The sequence below is a fragment of the Zeus faber genome (genome assembly GCF_960531495.2).
Source record: "Zeus faber genome assembly, chromosome: 2".
NCBI classification, from domain to species: domain Eukaryota; kingdom Metazoa; phylum Chordata; class Actinopteri; order Zeiformes; family Zeidae; genus Zeus; species Zeus faber.
Window position 1 is genome coordinate 28,094,302 of NC_137189.1, and position 18,958 is coordinate 28,113,259.

Genomic DNA, 18,958 nt, shown 5'->3' on the forward strand with positions numbered 1-18,958 from the left:
TTTCTATTGATATAATAAAATCTGATGAGTAGATTATGTACTGTACGTTAATGTTTAATCAGTTAGTTAATCCTCCTACTGGCAGAATACATGTAGTAATACGTTTGTTTTTTTTCTGAAGAAAATATTTAAGAAAATTTTTGAAATAGAATTAGATATACTGTTGTTTTCTGGAATAGTATTTCTATCTTACGTTTCTTTGTAATTCAAACCTTAAAAAAAAAAAAAGAATGTAGGAAAAATGTAATTAAATACTATCTAAATAATACATACATAATAAGTAAATACTGAATAAATAAAAAAATACAGAAATATTAAGTAAATAATGAGTAAATAATTTAATCATATGAAATGACGAGTAAATAATATGCAAATAATTTGAAATTATAAATGTAAATTTATAATTTACATTTATAAAAAAAATAAAAAAATCATAAATAATAAGTACATTACTGTATAAGTAAATAATGAGTAAATAAATAATAAGGTAAATACTAAGTAAATACCAAATAAATAATTAATACATTTTATTATAAAGTAAGGAATCTCTGTACGTCTCTGTCCTTCGATTATCTCGACAACCATTAATCCGATCTACTTCACACTTGGTGGGTGTATTGGTGAGGACCCAAGGACGTGCAGTGTGGAATTTGGTACAATTTGTGACAGTCTGGTGTTTTGGTTCCCAAGTAGGGCAAGGGCCGCTTTTCAGTTGTTTTACGGATTATGGAACTGCAGGTTGTAAACTTTCAAATTATGTGTCATACATTGAAATCTGAAAATATTAGTAGAAGATATGCTTATTTGAATGTTGACCTAAACTGATCTAGCAGAGAAAATCCCCCTCGAAGATCCTGAGCTTTTTCCACACTTCTCAGAGGAAGGTAATGGTTGGGAACAATAGCTGGCTAACTCCACCCCCAGCCACTCCCCCACCTGTCATTATCTGTCAGGAAACAAACTTGCAGGGCTGACGTGTTCAATTGAATAATGTAAATTAATATAAACGCACAAATCGCAAACGTGAGCACTATAAAATGTGGAAATGTTGTATTACAGTATATTATAGGCTTTTAAGCCTCTAATCCTAACCCTTTAGGCTGAATGGATTAAGCCAAAATGTATACAGGTACTCCTCACTTAACAATCTACCTATTTAATGACCGTTCGGATTTACGACCAGCTCTCTGACCAGTCTGTATTGGCTGCATACAATACCGCGGCGTGCAGGCTGTGTGCGCGGCATCCCAGCATCAAAGTGCCAAGCATCTCATCACGCATCACTGTTTTCAGTCTCAGTCTCATTCCTGCAGTCTGTCAGTATTCACTACAGTAGCGTTTGCAACCGCCAAGCCCCCTTACCGTGAAATAACACGGGCCCTCGCTTATCGACCAATTGGCTTAATGACCTGGTCCCAGGAACGGAACTCGGTCGCTAAGTGAGGAGTACATGTATTACATATTTAAGACAATAGAAAAAGTAGGCAATAGGAATGCACTGATACATTGGGCTCACAGTTCCGTATGTATCACGGTTTTGGGGCCAAGGTAACGGTACAGTTTCTGTATCTTTATATTTAAGCAAAAAAAACTGTTTAAAAAGGGGCAAATTTTTTATAGTAGTCTACCACAAACAACTAGTGTGTATGGGGATAGAATCGTAAATCGGCAATCGTTGCTCCCCAGCGATCGCCGACTGGAATTTTACCCGGTCGCCCGAGCGTAGTGTGAAGTTGTTTGGATGAGTTGTTCTTGAGAAACCTGTGTTATAGTTAATTATTTACCCCCACATGAAAAGAAACTGATAGCTGATTTTTTGTACTTATTTGTAAAGCGCATTGTGTTGCCCTGGTATGAAATGTGCTTTATAAATAAAGTGTGACTTGACTACATGTTAAACTTAACCACAAATCTTCAAGGTATACGTACAAAAAAATTTGTTTTAAAAATGTATGCTATAAAACTCAAAAAAGGGAAGTAATGAAATAACAGAAAGGACTTAAGTCTACAACAAAAACAAACCAAAAAAAGAGAAAATCCAAGTACAGTTAAGACAAAGGAAATAGGCCAAAGTCATATGCCCGCATACGGCGGAGGAGTTCCAAGAATCGTCGAGACAGCTCTTTTCGAGGAAAGGAAAATGTGACCCATCGCAGCAAAATCCGCAATGTCGCGCATTTCTAAAATCGCCAGTAGCAGCCAAATAAGTTGAAAAAAAACCTTTCTAGAAGTGTTTTTTCTTTCTCCCAACGTATTTTCAAAACCAAGTTTGATTCATAAAGAGAAGAAAAATGTTAAACCGTGGAGTTAAATTTTCTTTTTAGATTACATGGGGAAACGCAGTTCACTTACCGAGATGCTGAACAGCGCTTAACAACGCCCATCCACCGTTTCCTTTAAAACGACCATCCAGGTGAAGCTCATTCATCCATATTCCATGGGATGAGAAGTCTTTCAAGTCAATGTGAAACCGTTTTGATAGAGTTCAACCTTTAAATCGTATTACTTTTACACACACTGAGACATGATTGTGGAGGGGGGCATGTACTGTACCAATGTAAACCATTGAAGAAGTGATGCTGACGTCACTTCTGTAAACTAGATGAGGATCCGGTTTCACTTGTCTGTGAAATCTCCGTGTTGTTATGGATTACGAGAAGCGGTTGGTGGAAGATCTAAATCATAACGCGGACCTTAATCTGACCAGAGCGACATATCCAAGTCGGCAGTAAGCAGTGTGTACCGGACTTCATTTTACACAATGACAGTCAGTTCTCTGACAGCGATGCTGAATCTGATACCGGCATTATCCCAGACTTGGAGAACATTTCAAACAGCGTATTTCAACTTGAATGTGATGATGAAATAGAATACTTTCAAGAACCACCGAGGAGACCGACGACATGCCTGATGTTGTTACAATGGAAGAAGTTGATGACGTGATGAAGTCTGTTGAGGTTGGTGATGCAGATTATGAACAAGTAGCAATGCACAAGATTCTTAAGTTTACCTGCAAATGCAGCCAGGGGCGAAAAAGGAAATGAAAAAAGGCCCTCAACAGGCTCTCAGGGTGTAGCTGGGGTAGGGTTGGGGTTAGCCCACATAACTCCAAGAACTTTGACGATATTTGGCATACAAACATTTATATATTAAATGACACACTGAGGCTGATATACAGAGACTCATATTGCTGAGACTTTACCTTTGTTGTGTTGTCCTCACTTTTAAATTCCTAAGTAATTCCACTTTTATAAAAAATATATATTTTTTTACTGTTAAAGAAAAGCTTTTTTTAAAAATATATATATATTTTATTTTTTAAACAAATGATGTGTGTCGATGACGCTGTTCAACATTCCCTCAAAACACAAGAACAATGCAACGAGCCCCCATTCAGCAGGGTGTCAAGTCCCCATTCAGCAGGGTGTCAAGTGGCCATATGACAAGTAGCCATGCAGTTCTGTTGGTCCTCCAACCCATTTGCATTCTGGGAGTTGGCTGAATGAAGCCAAGTGTGGTGAAAAACTTTGAAGGTGATTATCTTAGGAACACAGTTTGCCACACTCTTGTCATTAACAAGTCATAAATTTCAAATTACATATGTGACCAACCACATACTTTAGCATCATTTGTTGGCTTTCAACTGTTTGTTTTGCACCACTTGAAAGTGGAGAATCAAAGCTTCCAAACAAGGTGTCACTTGTGAAAATCAGGCAAATATTTTAAAGCTATGACTTGTTAATGACAAGGGTGTGGCAAACTGTGTTTCTGAGATAATCAACTCCAAAGTTTTACCCACACCAGGTTCATTCAGCCAGCTCCCAGAATGCAAATGGCGTTGGCGAATAAACAAAGCCTCATAGCTACTCAGCATAATGCTGAATGGGCCAATCACGAACAGCGTTGAACAGCATCAACAACACACAACTATATTTGTTTCTAAAAAGCTTTTATTTAACAGTAAAAATATACATTTTGTATAAAAGTGGAATTATTTTGGAGTTTAAAAGTACAGACAACACAACAAAATGTAGAGTCTCAATAATATGAGTCTCGGAAAATCTGAAAATCTGCACCAACCTCAACGGACTTCATCACGTCATTTACTTTTTCCGTAACAACAATGGGCGTATCATTGGTCTCCTCTGGTGGTTCTTGAAAATATTCAGTTTCATCATCACATTCAGGTTGAAATCCGAAATGTTCTCCAAGTCCGGGGCAATATCACATTCAGCAGCGCTGTCGTTCTCCGCGTTGCTCTCGGAGAACTGACTATCATCACAGAAAATTAAGTCCAGTACATGCTGCAAACACTGACTGGGATCTATTGATCTGGTCAGATTAAGGTCCGAGATATGATTCAGATCTTTCTCCACCCGTTTCTCGTAATCCAAAACTACAAGGAGATGTGAGTTTTCACAGACCAGTGAAACCGGATCCTTGTCTTGTTTACGGAAGTGACGTCAGCAATTCTTACGCAAGGGTACACTTGGTACACGCCCCCTCCACAGCGATGTCACTGTGTGTGTAAAAGTAGTACATTTAAAGGATGAACTCTATCAAAACGGTTTCACATTGTGACTTCACATCCCATGGAATATGTATGAATGATCTTCACCTGGATGGCTATTTTAAAGGAAACGAACGATCGGCGTTAAGCACTGTTCACCGTCTCGGTAAGTGAACTGCGTTTTCCCATGTAATCTAACGGGAATATTTAACTCCATGGTTTAACATTTTTCTACTATTTATAAATCAAACTCTGTTTCGAAAATACATAGATAGAAAAATGTCACTTCACTCATTTTCCTTCAAGAAAGGTTTTTTCAACTTATTTGGCTGCTCCTGGCGATTTTAGAAATGCTCGACAATGCAGGTTTTGCTGCGATGGGTCACATATTTGCTTGATTTGCACAAGTGATACCTTGTTTTGAAGCTCTTCACTTTCAAATGATGCGAAAAAAAAGTCAAAAGCCACCAAATGTACCTTAAGTCTGCGGTGGGTCAAATATGCCCATATATGGTACGGGAGCTCTAGGGATCATTGAAAAAGCCTCTTCCAAGAAAAGGGAGGATGCATGGTGACAAAGCTGCGATTGCCTCACATCCCACAATGAATATGATTGATTCCTTAAAAATCACTCCAAAAAAATTTTACATTCATGGAAACAAGACTGCGATTGGTTTTTGTGGGACACCCCCCCAAACCTGAATGGTTCCCGGTGCTTAAAGGGTCAGAACATGCAATTGTAGAAGGGTACATCTTGGGATATAAGGAAGCCCAAAAGATTTGGTTAGTCAGTTGGACTCCGGAGTCCCTCTCACTGTTTGTTGTTGTACTTGACTCTCAGATACACAAACTTTTTCACATCAGACGTTCTGTTCAGTTCCAGTGTTTTCCTTCCAATTTTTTTGAGGCCAGAATAGATAGAAACGTCGTCCAGAGATCCAGACTTTTCACTGGCCCAGGTCTGGACCTTTTTTGTTCGCGACACCCGCAAGCAGCAATACTGGAAACCAAGCAATCAGTCAGTTCCGAACAGGCATGTTTTGAATGGGCACTGCACTTACAATACTAAGTTACACTAAATACTAAGAAAATAATGAGTACTATGGACTGTACCTGTCACCTGCTTGTCTGGGAGGCAGGGGATGGGGATGGCAGAACCAAACTTGCCCAGAAGACGCTCGTACAGCCAATCAAAATGCTTGTAGCGGTGGTTGACCGGTCTGTTAGTACTCTGAAATAAAAATAAAGAACCACGTCTCTAACACTTACATCATTAAATTACTGTGTTTTGGTTACCATGGTCACCATCTTGGCGCGTCTTACATTGGGGGTGATCTGGTACTCGATGTAGCTCTTCAGTCCGTACATTTTGGTTCCTTTCTTTGGATCAGCGACCACGCAGTCCAGAGGGTTCTGAGGGTAGAGCCAGACCGGGCCCACCTCCCCTGGCTGGGAGAGAGAATACTAGTACTAGTAGTACTACTAACACTACTACTAGTACCACAGTGATCCCGCATTTCAGAGGGTTTTGAGGGTAGAGCCAGACTGGGCCCACCTGCCCTGGCTGGGAGAGAGAGTACTAGAACTACTAATACTACTACTAGTACCAATACTACTATTACTACAGCGACCCCACAGTCCAGAGGGTTCGAGGGGTAGAGCCAGACCTGGTCCACCTCCCCTGGCTCGGAGAGAGAGTACTACAAGTACGACTAAAAATAACTACTAGTACTACTAGTAGTACAGCCACAACAGACCTACTTCTTGTGGTTTGGGTATGTTAGGTTTATTATTAATACCATAACTGGAATAATGACTGATAATTTATTCATAAAACAAAAACTCACGTAGACAGGAAGTCGATCTTTGCCTTTGGGAGGAAGTTTGGCCAAAAGGAAGATCTCAGGGTTCGGAGTCTTGGAAAAGGGAAATCTAAGGAGAGGTTTCAGATGATAAACAGCTCGTTAGCTCCTTTTGGGCGATTACATTTTGTGTTTTGATCTTTGCAGAAAATGGATTTTAAGGTTGTTGTTTTTTTTTTGTTTTTTTATAGTTTTTTCAATGTACATTGAAGAAACTTCATTCAAAGTAATTGAAACCTGATTAAAACCTGATGCTAAACTACATTCAGCCCTTTGCAGCCCATAGGCTATTGGTGGCATTCTCAGCTCCACGTTAGCGACTTAGTTCAACATAAATCCAAGGCTACTTCTAATGGTAGCAGCATGACTCTAAACACATATTTGCAAGCTATTAGTTTCAGTCACTTTGGTTTCCGATGAGGCAAACAACCAGTTCCTGGTATTTAGTTAAAACATGCAGCTGTTTCAGCAAAACAAACTTACTTTGACTAACTAACTTTGTGTAGTTCACACGTTACATATTTACTTTTGGGGCTGCACAATTAATGTGATTAATCATTATTATACATGTGGAAAAGTAAATAATCCGTGCGTCAGCCAGCTGACTTCATGCCGGCAGGCTCCATGGAGAACGCACACGCGCACACACGCGCACACACACACACACACACACACACACACACACACACACACACACACACACACACACACACACACACACACACACACACACACACACACACACACACACACACACACACACACACACACACACACACACACACAGAGACACAGACCCCCCCCCCCCCCCTTGGGCTACCTCTTTATTTGCACCCAATGGACGGTCGTTGTGTCATCCTAAGGTCTGGAAGCCCCCACAACCAACCCAAACATTGCATATTATGCAAACGTAGACCCATTGATGAAAAATTAAACTTTTCAATAGCCAAGAGCAACCCTATTTCACTTAGACGTGAAAATTCCCACTAGCCCAATGAGAACCCAATGGCCTCTCTGTAAAGGCGATTGAGGAGGAACCAGATATTCAGTTTACTGTCATACAGGCCTTCTTAAAAAATGACTCAAAACGATGAATCAATTATCAAAATAGTTGTCAATTCAGTTAATAGTTGGCAACTAATCGATTGACTGATCATTGCAGCTAAAAAAAGGATAATGAATTTGTAAATAAAAACTATGAAGTAAAAACTGTGTTGAGTAAAACAATCTTGAGGGTTCAAAAGGGTCCATAAACTGTTTAGCTGTTTTATCACTCTTTTTAATTATATGTATCTACTTCAATTGATTTTTTATATTTTATAGTGTCTGTTGTTTTTTTGGAAATTGGAAAAATAATTGATTGAATAGTGGCGGCTGATAGGGACTGTTTCTCCAAGACAGAGGCACAAATGCAGAAAGGTGTTTCTATATTTCACAATTATTTTAAGTCAAATAAAATTTGATAGTTCAAAAACATTTAATGTCAAATCAAAAGGCCCAAGTTTTTAATGGTATGACACTGTATTGTTGTGACCCACAGCTATTTAAGAAGTCCACTATCAAGTTGACGATCACTATTATTATTCTCTGTATTATACATGATCTTTCTTTTCGGTAAACAATTTTATATTATTCATACTACCACTTCTTTGCATTTTAGATTTTTTATTTTTATTTTTTAATACTGTTTTTGAATGCCATTTTATTTGAATTACTACTATACCCTTATTTTACTTATTATGTAAAACTGAGTTGGCTCTTGGACTAAGAATATCATTACTGGTAATGATGCTTGCATTTTAATCAAGTATTTGACAACAATACTAATAAATATATATAACAAACTATAATAATATATACCTAGTTTGAGTACTCCCATGGCAACAGAAGCAATTGAACTTTGTAATTAAAACATGTAGCTTCCATTTTTTAAATAAAAAGCTGTGAAACACGTAGATTAGATCCCAGAATCATAAAGATCTGTCCTCATTCATATGACAAAAAAAGCTATTGAACCTTGAAAGGTGACCTCTGGTCAGGGTTCAAAGTGGGGTAAAATATTTCAGGTCCACTGAAATCTCTCTCTGAAATGTGAACTTGTTTGTTGTGATGTTAGCGCCATCTCATAGTGACACACTGCAATTGATTGAATGTCCATGTTTACAGTTGTAACTAAACACGCCCTGTCAGGATGCATGAGAAGGGGGGGTACTCCCAGTCAGCTGGGAGCCACTTGGTAATGGCTGCCAGCCGAGAGGCCGGCGGCTGGGTCAGCCTTTTTAAAGGGGCTCCACTGTAACTCGTGCTGCGCTTCACAAAACCCAGAAAACTATAATTGGTCGGCGTTTTCGCACAGCAGGAAGTTCTAAGAACCTTTGGAGGATGGATTTATTTACCTTTCTGAAGATGACATTGTTTATGTAATTAAAACATAACATCTGTCACGCTGTCTTTATTAAAAAATTACCTTCCTGAAGATGGCCTTGTTTTTGTACTAAAATGATTACATATCAGGTAAGTTTGATAAATATTGTTTTATTTGACAACTTTGTCAAAGTTGTAAACTGTTTATTTGAATTTCTGAAGATTGGCTTTTTATTGTACTACAAAGATATTACCTGTCGTGTGAACTTTATAAATACTGTGATATTTTGTATTGTCCAAAAGTTTTGGCCAACCTTTCAATAAAACAATTATCTGACATGTGTTGTTATGAACAACAATAAACCACCTGGATTAGATGGCCACCCAGTGGAATTCTATAAACACTTCTGGCCACTTATATCCCCATTATTCATTACAATGTTTACAGAGATTAAGTCAACCTCCACCATGCCTCCGCACATGAATACTGCTCTCTTTTCGGTTTTGCTCAAACCCAATAAGGACCCAGCCCTCACCTCAAGTTATAGACCCATAAGCCTGGATAGTTCATATTTAAAGATTGTTAGTAAAACACTAACCAACAGAATTGAAAAAGTAATTCCATTCATAATTCACCCAGATCAAACAGGCTTTGTCAAGGGCACACACTCATCCAGGAATATGCGCTGTTTATTCAGCAGTTTGATCAGCATATCTCAAAGGAACAACTTAAATACTGTTATTGCCTCTTTAGATGCCGGAGAAGCATTTGACAGAGTAACTTGGACATATCTTTTCCACCCTCAACAAATTTGGCTTTGGAGAGTCACTGGATCAATGGATCAGAATCATGTACAACTCACCATCTGCTTCTGTCATCACCAATGGTTGCACTTCACAGCGTTTCACTCCACAATGGGGCGCAAGACAAGGATGTCCACTCTCCCGTCACAATTTGCGTCTTTATTGAACCCCTCGCGACGGCCATCCCTCATACAAACAGGAAACTTTGTTCACAAAATCAGTTTGTATGCAGACAATATTTTGTTGTACTTATGGAACCCAATATCATCCCTACTGGAATTGTTCAATATTATATCTAAATTCTCAGCCATCTCAGACTATTCAATAAACTCGACTGAAACCATGGTCTTACCACTCAGTCGGGAGGACTGGAATGCTGTATCCGAGGAACTTCCCTGAACCATCAGAACAGGCAACATTAGATACCTTGGTATTGATATCTCCACCAATCTGTCAGATTTGTTTACCCTTAATTTTATTCCATTGCTCCAATCCATCTAAGAAGACCTAATTCGTGGAACAACCTACCCATCTCACTCATTGGTAGGATAGCAGCTGTGAAACGATCCTGCACAGAGTTTATATGACCCAACACAAAATGTCAAAATTGGTTTTGTGGATAAAGACATTTGCTGTCACGATTCCATTAATACCAGAGATAACTACTTTCATGCCATCTGGCTCTGCCGACCAAACCAAACATTCTAGACCAACATCAGCGATAATCTCACCACATCCCAATTGTTACATTTATTAATAGAATACATTTCAATGGAAAAACTATTGGCAATATCCAAAAACATTTAACATTCATTTAAATTTCATATGGGCTTCTTTTATCACTGACATAACTCATTAATACTTGAGTCTTCCTATGTCGGGGCAATGTTGTGGTGTTTTGGGGCATGTGGGAGTCCCCCTGGTCTCACTGGGGTTGGCTGGGTGCTCGGGGGCTATAGGGACGTCTGTGGCGCTTAGTCTTGTGGTCATGTTTCGTCCGTCCCGGAAATTTTAATCCCACTCATATTAGCCGAGAACACATACACCCGCACACCAATCCTACTCCGAACAACTTTCCACCAGACCAGGGTCTGCAGGGCAGGAGGGGTGCGAGTGATTCTGGTTCGATTTGCTTGGAGGACTTGCACCCCCACAATTTTAACTGCAATTGCCAACAGCACAGATTGAGGACTGGGGTTTTCCAGGGTGGTGGGTCGCTGGTGGGTTGGTGGGGGGGCATGGGCTGGCCAACCACGCCAGGTGAGCTGGTCGAGTCCTGGCGGCTTGCGCCTGGTGGGTTCTGGTGTGCTGCAACCTGGCGGGACTGCGTAGAGCACCGCTGGCTGAATTCTGGGGCCCGTTGCCGTTGTGGGTGTGGGTTGGGGTGCCGGGGGCAGGTGTCGGCCTTCTCTGTGGAGGGTGCCCTGGGTGGTGGAGGGCCCATATATCTGGGGGCCTGCTGGGGTCGGCAGCAGGGGAGGGGAGTGTTGGTCTGTCAGCGCGGCGCCTGGCTCCAGGCCTGCGGTCTGTGCCTGCAGCCTGGGTTCTGTGCCTGTGTCTTGTGCCTGCACATGGGGGTGGGTTGTATGTGTACGCCTCAGGGGTGGGTTGTGCTCCTCAGGGAGGGTTGTGGGGGTTGCTCCACAGGCTTCCGGCATCTCTGGGGGCCCGGGGGTCTTCTGTGGAGGTGCCACGACATAGTGCCGATCTAATGCTGTAGACCAAAATCAATTGGGAAAAGTCCTGTACACTCACCAATGGACAGACAGCACAGACGCACACACACGCCGGCTTTGAACACACGCCAGCACCCTCCTGGTTGCATCCCTCTCCTTTTCTTCCTCATTTACTGCCATAACTATGACAGGAAGAGGCCGCGTGCCCAATTGCTGTTCCAGTTTTCCTGTACCCAATTAACTCTGTTTTTTACATGTTGTTGTCCGATGTTTGTGGGTTTTTTTTACCGTGTACATGTTTGTTTCTGTGTTTGTGTTTTTCCATGTACATGTTGTTGCTTGGTTCTATGTTTATTTGTCTCATCCGTGGTGATTCTCCCCGTCTTGGAGTAGTGATTAGTTGTTTATAGACCCAAACATGGTAAAATAGTTCACCAAAGAGGGGGATTGGTGGCGGTTCTGTTCAACAAAAAACTATGCTCTTGTCATCTTACAAGTCATCCACAGGACAGAGTTATTGCAGCAGTTCTTGATGATTAAAGAATTTATGAAGAGTTGCATTGTAGGTTGAGAACTTGAACACCACTTGCAGACTAACTCTGTCCTCGATGCAATAGCATACAAATACTCCGTATGCCCAGCATGCTGACAGCACAGGTTAAAAAAATAAAATAAATAAAAATAAAAAGCAAATCAATAAGAACGTCGACCAGTTATGTCTGGTCTAACACAGTTGGTCCGCTCCAAATGTATAATCACAGAGTGCAGATTTGGGAACCTCGGATTACGGAACCTCTGAAACCTGTAATACGTCCCTGAAAATGACTAAACTGCACCCTGTGTATTGCTGCCTGCAACTATATTTATAATTATTATTATTATTATTATTATTATTATTACTACAGTATACCAGCATAACCTTATGTATGATGTTATTTTTCTACAGTGCTTTTTTGAATTCATGGTAATTTTCTTCATTTTGTCATTTAATTGGCTACGTCAACAAAACTGTTTTTTAGGAGTCCGTTGGTTTACACAAGTGTTTCCTAGCACAGTGTTCCAAAACGTATTTCTGCCACGTCACTTTATTATGAAATAATCCCATGACACGAAACCAATATCCTGTTAACCACTAAAAATGCAAAACATGTAGAAATGTGCTTATTATTATGGACTAATATTAGTTAATGATGCAAGACTCTGGAACAATTCGATCTTAGTGAACTCTTTTAAATAACTGGTGTGTCACTCCGGCAAAAAAGGCCAGAAGCAAAAGTTGAGGACATTATTCATAATGAATTGGATTTACCCTTTGCATTCCCCCAAAATTATAATTTGGACAGAATGATTCCTGTGAGAATTCGCAACTCAGAGCCAAAGCGACTCTTCCCTCTCTTGTTCATCGTTCAGGAAGTCCTCCCTTGCTCACCGTGCCTCACACCAACTCAACCCAACAACTCGTCAAGAACCGAATCTTAAAAAAAAAGTTGTCACTTTCAAAGTGAAACTTGTTCTTGTTCTGATGAAATAGAGCTTCTATCCTCACATGCAATTTGGATCTTGCAAAACCAAAACCTCCTTTCCATTTAGTCTTTAAGTGGAATTTGAATCATTTTCACAGCACAACTGGTGAGCTCTCATGGCGCACTAGTGGTTGAAAATCAGTGTTCTAACAGCACATTAAAAGCTTTGTGCCTGCAGACTAGATAGTTAGCCTAGCTGTCCTGGGTCCTTACTTGTTGAGGGAGATTTTCATGGTGTGTGGGTTGCGTCCTGCAGCTCCCTCTTCCTCTCCAGTGGCCGACTGGCCTCCCACCGAGCCTTCATCCCATTCATCGTCCCACTCACCATCATCATCCTCACCAGTTCCTACTGGGAGAACACCAGTACCATGGTGGGGGCATTATGGGGATACATTTATCGTCCTTTCAGATTAGATCATGGGAATAGATTTAGTGTCCTCGCGTGCGTGGGTGCGTGTGTGTGTGTGTGTGTGTGTGTGTGTGTGTGTGTGTGTGTGTGTGTTACCTTGCTGGGCGTCCCATCCCCCTTGTGCTGTCTCACTGTAAGCTCCACCCCCTGACCAGGGTTTGTTGCCATTGGTAACCTAGGTAGACATAAACATGGTATACATACAGGCTGTTTAGAGCTGTTTATAGCCCATTCTCATAATGCTACTGCAAAAAATTAATAATAAATAGTTTTATTAATTTATTGTATTATTCATTGTTTTGTTCTATTAGGTCATGATACGTCCTACTGTTGCTGCTATTAAGCTTTTTTGCGGCAAACAAAAACTTCCCAAAATGAACTTTTTGGGGAACAGGCACTCCTCACTTAACGATTGAGTTCCGTTCCTAGGACCAGGTCATTAAGTGAACTGGTCGATAAGCGAGGACCCGTGTTATTTCACGGTAAGGGGACGTGAATACTGACAGACTGCGGGAACGAGACTGAGAACAGTGATGCGCTGAGACATATACAGTGTATATAGTATATAAAAAGGGTTATGCGCGATGAGATGCTTGACTCTGAGACCCCGCGCCACTGTACTGTACGCAGTGTACAATACAGACTGGTTGTAGAGCTGGTCGTAAGTCTGAACGGTTGTTAAACAGGTAGGTCGTTAAGTGAGGAGCACCTGGATCATAATTTTCATTCACATAAGGAAGGGAGAGAAGAGAAGACGAAAGGTGAAGAGGAGGAAGAGTGCAGGCATAGGGAAGACAAGAGGAGGAGCAGAGAGGAGGAGGAGGAAAGGAGGAGAGGAGGAGGACAGATAGGAGAAGATAAGATGAGATGAGAGAAGGAGAAGAGAGGGAGAGAGGACAGGAGAATGAAGGAGAGAAAAGGAGAAAAATGGGAGGAGAGGAAGCAGGAGAAGAGGATGCGAAAGAAGAAAGCAGGAAGGAAGTGGACGAGAGGAGGAAAGTGGAGAAGAGGGAATGAAGATAAGACGAGGAGGGAAGAGAGGAGGGGAGGTGGAGAGAAAGGAGGAAAGGGGGGGACAGAGAGAAGAGGAGAGAGACAGAGGAAAGATGAGGAGAAGAGAGGGGGAGGAGTGGAGGAGAGGAAGAAAGGAGGAGAGGGGAGAAGGAGACAAGAGGAGGAATGGAGAATAAGGAAAGACCAGAGGACAGGTGGAAAGAGGAGAATCGGAAAATAAGAGATGAGAGAAGGAGAGGACAGAGGAGGTTAAGAGAGGAGGAGAGGGGGATGATGAGAAGGACCAGCCACTACATGTAGTTCAGACCCAAACAAACAGTCATTTTCAAGGACTAAGCTTTTTAGCTCCAAGCGCTAATGTAGCACTAAGTACTTTGATGGACGCAGAGTGTGTGCGTGCATGCGTGCCTGTCATGTCAAAGTATCTGGCATTCAGAAACTGTCTAACCCACAGATAGGAATGAATAAGATTTGTATTCTAGGCAGTCCACACATGCTGTGGTCCAAGTTTCATTCACATCGGTCTATTTGTAGGCGAAGTTATTAAAAAATGGTGTGTCTATCACCCCTGTTGGCGATACGAAAAGGTCACGTGCAAACACTGCAGACAACTGATTGGTCACAGAATCCTCACCGCATCACTGCGTCATTATTGTGCTACACGGGACATTGTGAGTTAACATCCTACATTCTGGAAGGGGAGGCGGAAGGGCACGCGCAGCGGCTGCTGCCCCATCCTCATCCTCATTGTCCTCTGGGACTTTGACAATGGGAATTTAAGACACAAACCCCTAAAATAAAAGTAGTTTATTAATTGTCCGTGCAGAGAGGAGAACATGCTGGACCACTGCTCCAGCACTGGCACAAAGGAAAGGGACAGTTCCTCCAAATTCTCTTGGAACTTCCTGTGGTGTGAAAACGCCTTCTGTGACCAATTATAGTTTTCGGGAGTTTGTGAATCGCAGCACGAGTTACAGTTTTCCGAGTATCTTTAAAGGCAGCATTGACTCGGGTTGTCTGTCTACAGTACGTGTGGCAAACGCTATGCGGTCCACAAACGCTTTGCAGTGCAAGTCGCTGGATGCGAATGACTTCCGAGAGACGAAGCTTGGACTTCCTTATCAGATGATGATGTCACAAAGTGCCCCACTCCTCAAACTAATCAGTTTGCGCCAACATTCTTTAACTTCGATTAAATTTGCAACAGTTTTTCCCTCATTTCTACAGCTGCCCCCTGGGAGTAGACGAGTCATAAAAGCAGTCGGAAACCCTGTCAGTCTACTGAGATTCTTCAAGTCAAGCAGTAGTTTTTTTGTCAGTTAGTGTCCATTACAATAAAAGGATAAAACAGATAGAAGCTTAAAATGCACAGGGATAACATTTCAATGAGAAATTATAAATAAGGAGAATCATAAATATATTTTTATATGTGTGAATCGGCCGCGTCCGGACACCGACACGGCGCGCCACGATGGCTGTGCCCCGTTCATCCAAATAAAACTAAAAACAGTGTGGGGACGGTGCACGAAGGGACTGAGCGTGAGTCATAGACTCTGAAGATTATTTTCTGCGCATAACGCATGAAGAGGGGGTGATCAGGCAGAGGGTCAGACAGAAAGTGTCACCATTATGCACGGTTTTGTTCCATAAGGAGATGTAAAATAAAATAACCTACATCGGAAATAAAAACACACTGTTCCGGCGCGCCAATCGCGGGCAACCAACTGTTAGCGCGCATCGTCGGTACCATGGAGAGGGAGACAGGTGCGCCGTGCCCCTGCCCCGGGATGCCACTAGGCGGTTGCCCATCTCCATCACCCCTGCCCCCCAACCCTACTAAATTCTGCTCCAAATGAACATCCATATTGATCAAACTTAAAAAAAAAAAATGTATGAAACATCCCAGCTCCAATGAGACCTCAACCAGGTCTGTGTGTCCTGCGGTTGTCTTGTTTCAGATACCTTCAGCCCGAAAAGCACAGAGAAGATTAAAAATAAAAAATCCCAGCAATAACACTAGGGGGCTGCGGGCTGGACCACTAATAATGTATATAATAATAAATATAATTTAATTATAATAAATATGATCGTTATTATTATTATTATTATTATTATTATTATTATTATTATTTACCATGTATTACGAAAGTTAATATCATTATAAAATCAAAGTTAAAAATCTGGCAAATCTATGAATCACAATGTTGTTGTGATATCCTTCTATTAGGGCTGTGAATTAGTGAAAAGCGATTGAGTGATTAATCGCACAATTCTTTTTCCCCCTTAAATCCGACCCATAGGCCACACCGAGAAGTAAAATAGTCAGCGACACAAAAACGTTGCGTCATTTGACGATTTGTCAACTTAAACCTGGGTCCATCTTCATTAAAAGCACACAGCGTTGAACTTCAAACTGTGAAATTTCTCAACTTTCAATGGGTAAGTGAATTAAGTGAATCTTTGTTTTCGTTTTCAACCTTTTACTTTTCATTTTATTCACATTTGGAGTCTGTTTATGAACGTCGTTGGATTCGTTTTTGAGTTTAGCAATTGTTTATATTTCACGCATCAGCTTCTGGCTTGAATACAACATGTTTTATCACTGGAATGGATAATAATCTATAAATACAACATGTTTTATCACTGGAATGAATAAATACATTTGCGGCTATTGACAGGAGGAAGGCAGTGCCGGTTCTTCTTCGTGGGTCTGAAGGAGGAGGATGCAGGACATTTCCACAATCTATATATGTGTATTTATTGAGCTGCTTCTGTAATAAAGTTCGGTTTGATTATTAAATGAAGAAAAACATGCTTGGATATATTCTTGTACATTTGATAGAACATATTAAAAGTTTAATAAATATTTTCACTAAATACATCTTTTGATTGGACCTACAGTATATGGGGATCACGCGCCAGTTTACGCTTTGTGCTAGGGAAAATAGAGCCGAGTACTAAAATAACGGAAGGGGCTTAGGTGCTTTGTGTCATGCCACTTTCACGACGCTTTTGCTTCTGCTCGGTGTGACCTTCCACATTTATTTACATGGCAGCGTATCAAAAGCGTTACTGTGTCGCTTTCGCGACGCTTACGTGTCGCTTCTGGTGTGGCCCAGGGGTAAGGCCTGTATTCATCGATATTTTAAACCTAGATGCACCTAATTAATGCAGAATCAACACACGGTAATCATATTCTAACCGAAATAATGATTTTACACAGGGGTGGGCAAATGTTTGTGGCTCGAGGGCCACATTTAGTTTTAAAAACTGACCAGCGGGCCAGACCAATTAGCAAGCATAAAGTGTAAAATATATGTGAAATCTATTTCCTCTCATCCCATTTTTTAATTAACAAATCAATAAAAAATAAAAATAATTACAACAATTCACCATTGATGGATTTAATGAGAACAGTGTTGCTGGTCACCCATTTTTGCCAGCGCATCAAAATCTGGTGCCATTTTCGTGGTGGAAATTGGTAGGACAGCACTCAGGTGTTCATCAGTAAGCTGGGCTCTGTGGCGTGTATTGTTTACCGTAATTTCCGGACTATTAAGCGCACCTGAATATAAGCCGCACCCACTTAATTTTTAAAAAATAATTATTTTGAACATAAATAAGCCGCACATGTCTATAAGCCGCAGGTGCTTACCGGTACATTCAAACAAATGCACTTTACACAGGCTTTTACGAAACACGGCCTGTAACAAAAATAAATAGGCTTTAACGAAACATGGCTTGTAACAAAAATAAAAAATTTGCAGTAAACAGTAGCCTACCAAGAAAGTCATTGGTCACTATCTTCCTCCTCCTGCGCACTGACACCACTGAAGTCATCTCCTTCAGTGTCTGAGTTGAAAAGCCTCAGAATTGCTTCATCCGATGTTGGATCGTTTTCATTGTCGCTCTCGTCACTTTCATCCGGAGGCAAATTCCCCGCTGAGCTCATGCTGCCCTCTTCAACACGCAGCAGTCCAGCCTTTCCAAACCCGTTGATGATAGTGGATTTTTTGACAATGCTCCACGCTGTCAGGACCCACTGGCAGACACCACGATGGTCCACCTCTTAAATCCTCAAACTTCATGCGGTGGCGATTGTTTTGGCTTTCAGTCGGATCTGCACAGTTGAAACACCTCGGCCGTCTGCTCTCTATGTGTTGACCCAGTCTTGGAGCTCATTTTCTAGTTCGGGCCATCTGCTTTTCTTCCCTCCGAAAGCTTTTGTTGTCTTTTTGCACTGAGTCAGTTCCTCACACTGCTGTTTCCAACGTAGTATCATCGACTCATTAAGGCCAAGCTACTGTGCAGCAGCTCTATTTCCTTTTCCCTCAGCCAGATCGATCGCCTTCAACTTGAAAGCTGCATCATATGCATTTCTTTGTGTCTTTGCCATGATGAGGGTGACGAAATGACTACCGTAAATGATGGGAAGTTTGACCACGCTCGATTTAATCTAAACAGTAAACTAAACAGCTACATTGTTTCACCCGCGAGGTTCAAAGGGTGGGAAAAAAGTAGCGGCTTATAGTCCGGAAATTACAGTATGTTCATCACACTGAACGTCTGTTCACACACATAGGTAGAGCCAAATAACACCAGCATCTTCTGTGCCAACTGTCGCATGTATGAAAACTCTGTCTCATGCAGTGAAGCATAAAGCGTATTCAGTTTGACGGAGTTGAACTCCTCCTTTAGGACAGAGTCAGACTGGAGATCAATCAGCTCCAACTGTAATTCCTGCTGTGCCGCCTCATAATTCAATGACAGGGGACATGACACCAGCTGAAGTCACT

General features: G+C 41.3%; 1 protein-coding gene across 3 annotated transcripts in view; it reads right to left on the reverse strand.

Annotated features, from left to right (window-relative positions):
• Nucleotides 1–18,958, reverse strand: part of LOC307245608 (sorting nexin-9-like) — a 42,621-nt gene that overhangs the window by 13,575 nt on the left and 10,088 nt on the right. For 2 of the 3 annotated variants that reach the window (XM_080021254.1, XM_080021252.1), the window contains 5 exons: nt 13,245–13,323; nt 12,953–13,088; nt 6,358–6,442; nt 5,834–5,959; nt 5,624–5,741 (listed from right to left, as the gene is read on the reverse strand). In XM_080021254.1, coding sequence (XP_079877380.1) covers nt 5,624–5,741; nt 5,834–5,959; nt 6,358–6,442; nt 12,953–13,088; nt 13,245–13,323 — 544 coding nt within the window. The remainder of the gene's footprint in view (nt 1–5,623; nt 5,742–5,833; nt 5,960–6,357; nt 6,443–12,952; nt 13,089–13,244; nt 13,324–18,958) is intronic. The other variant, XM_080021253.1, reaches the window with a different exon arrangement.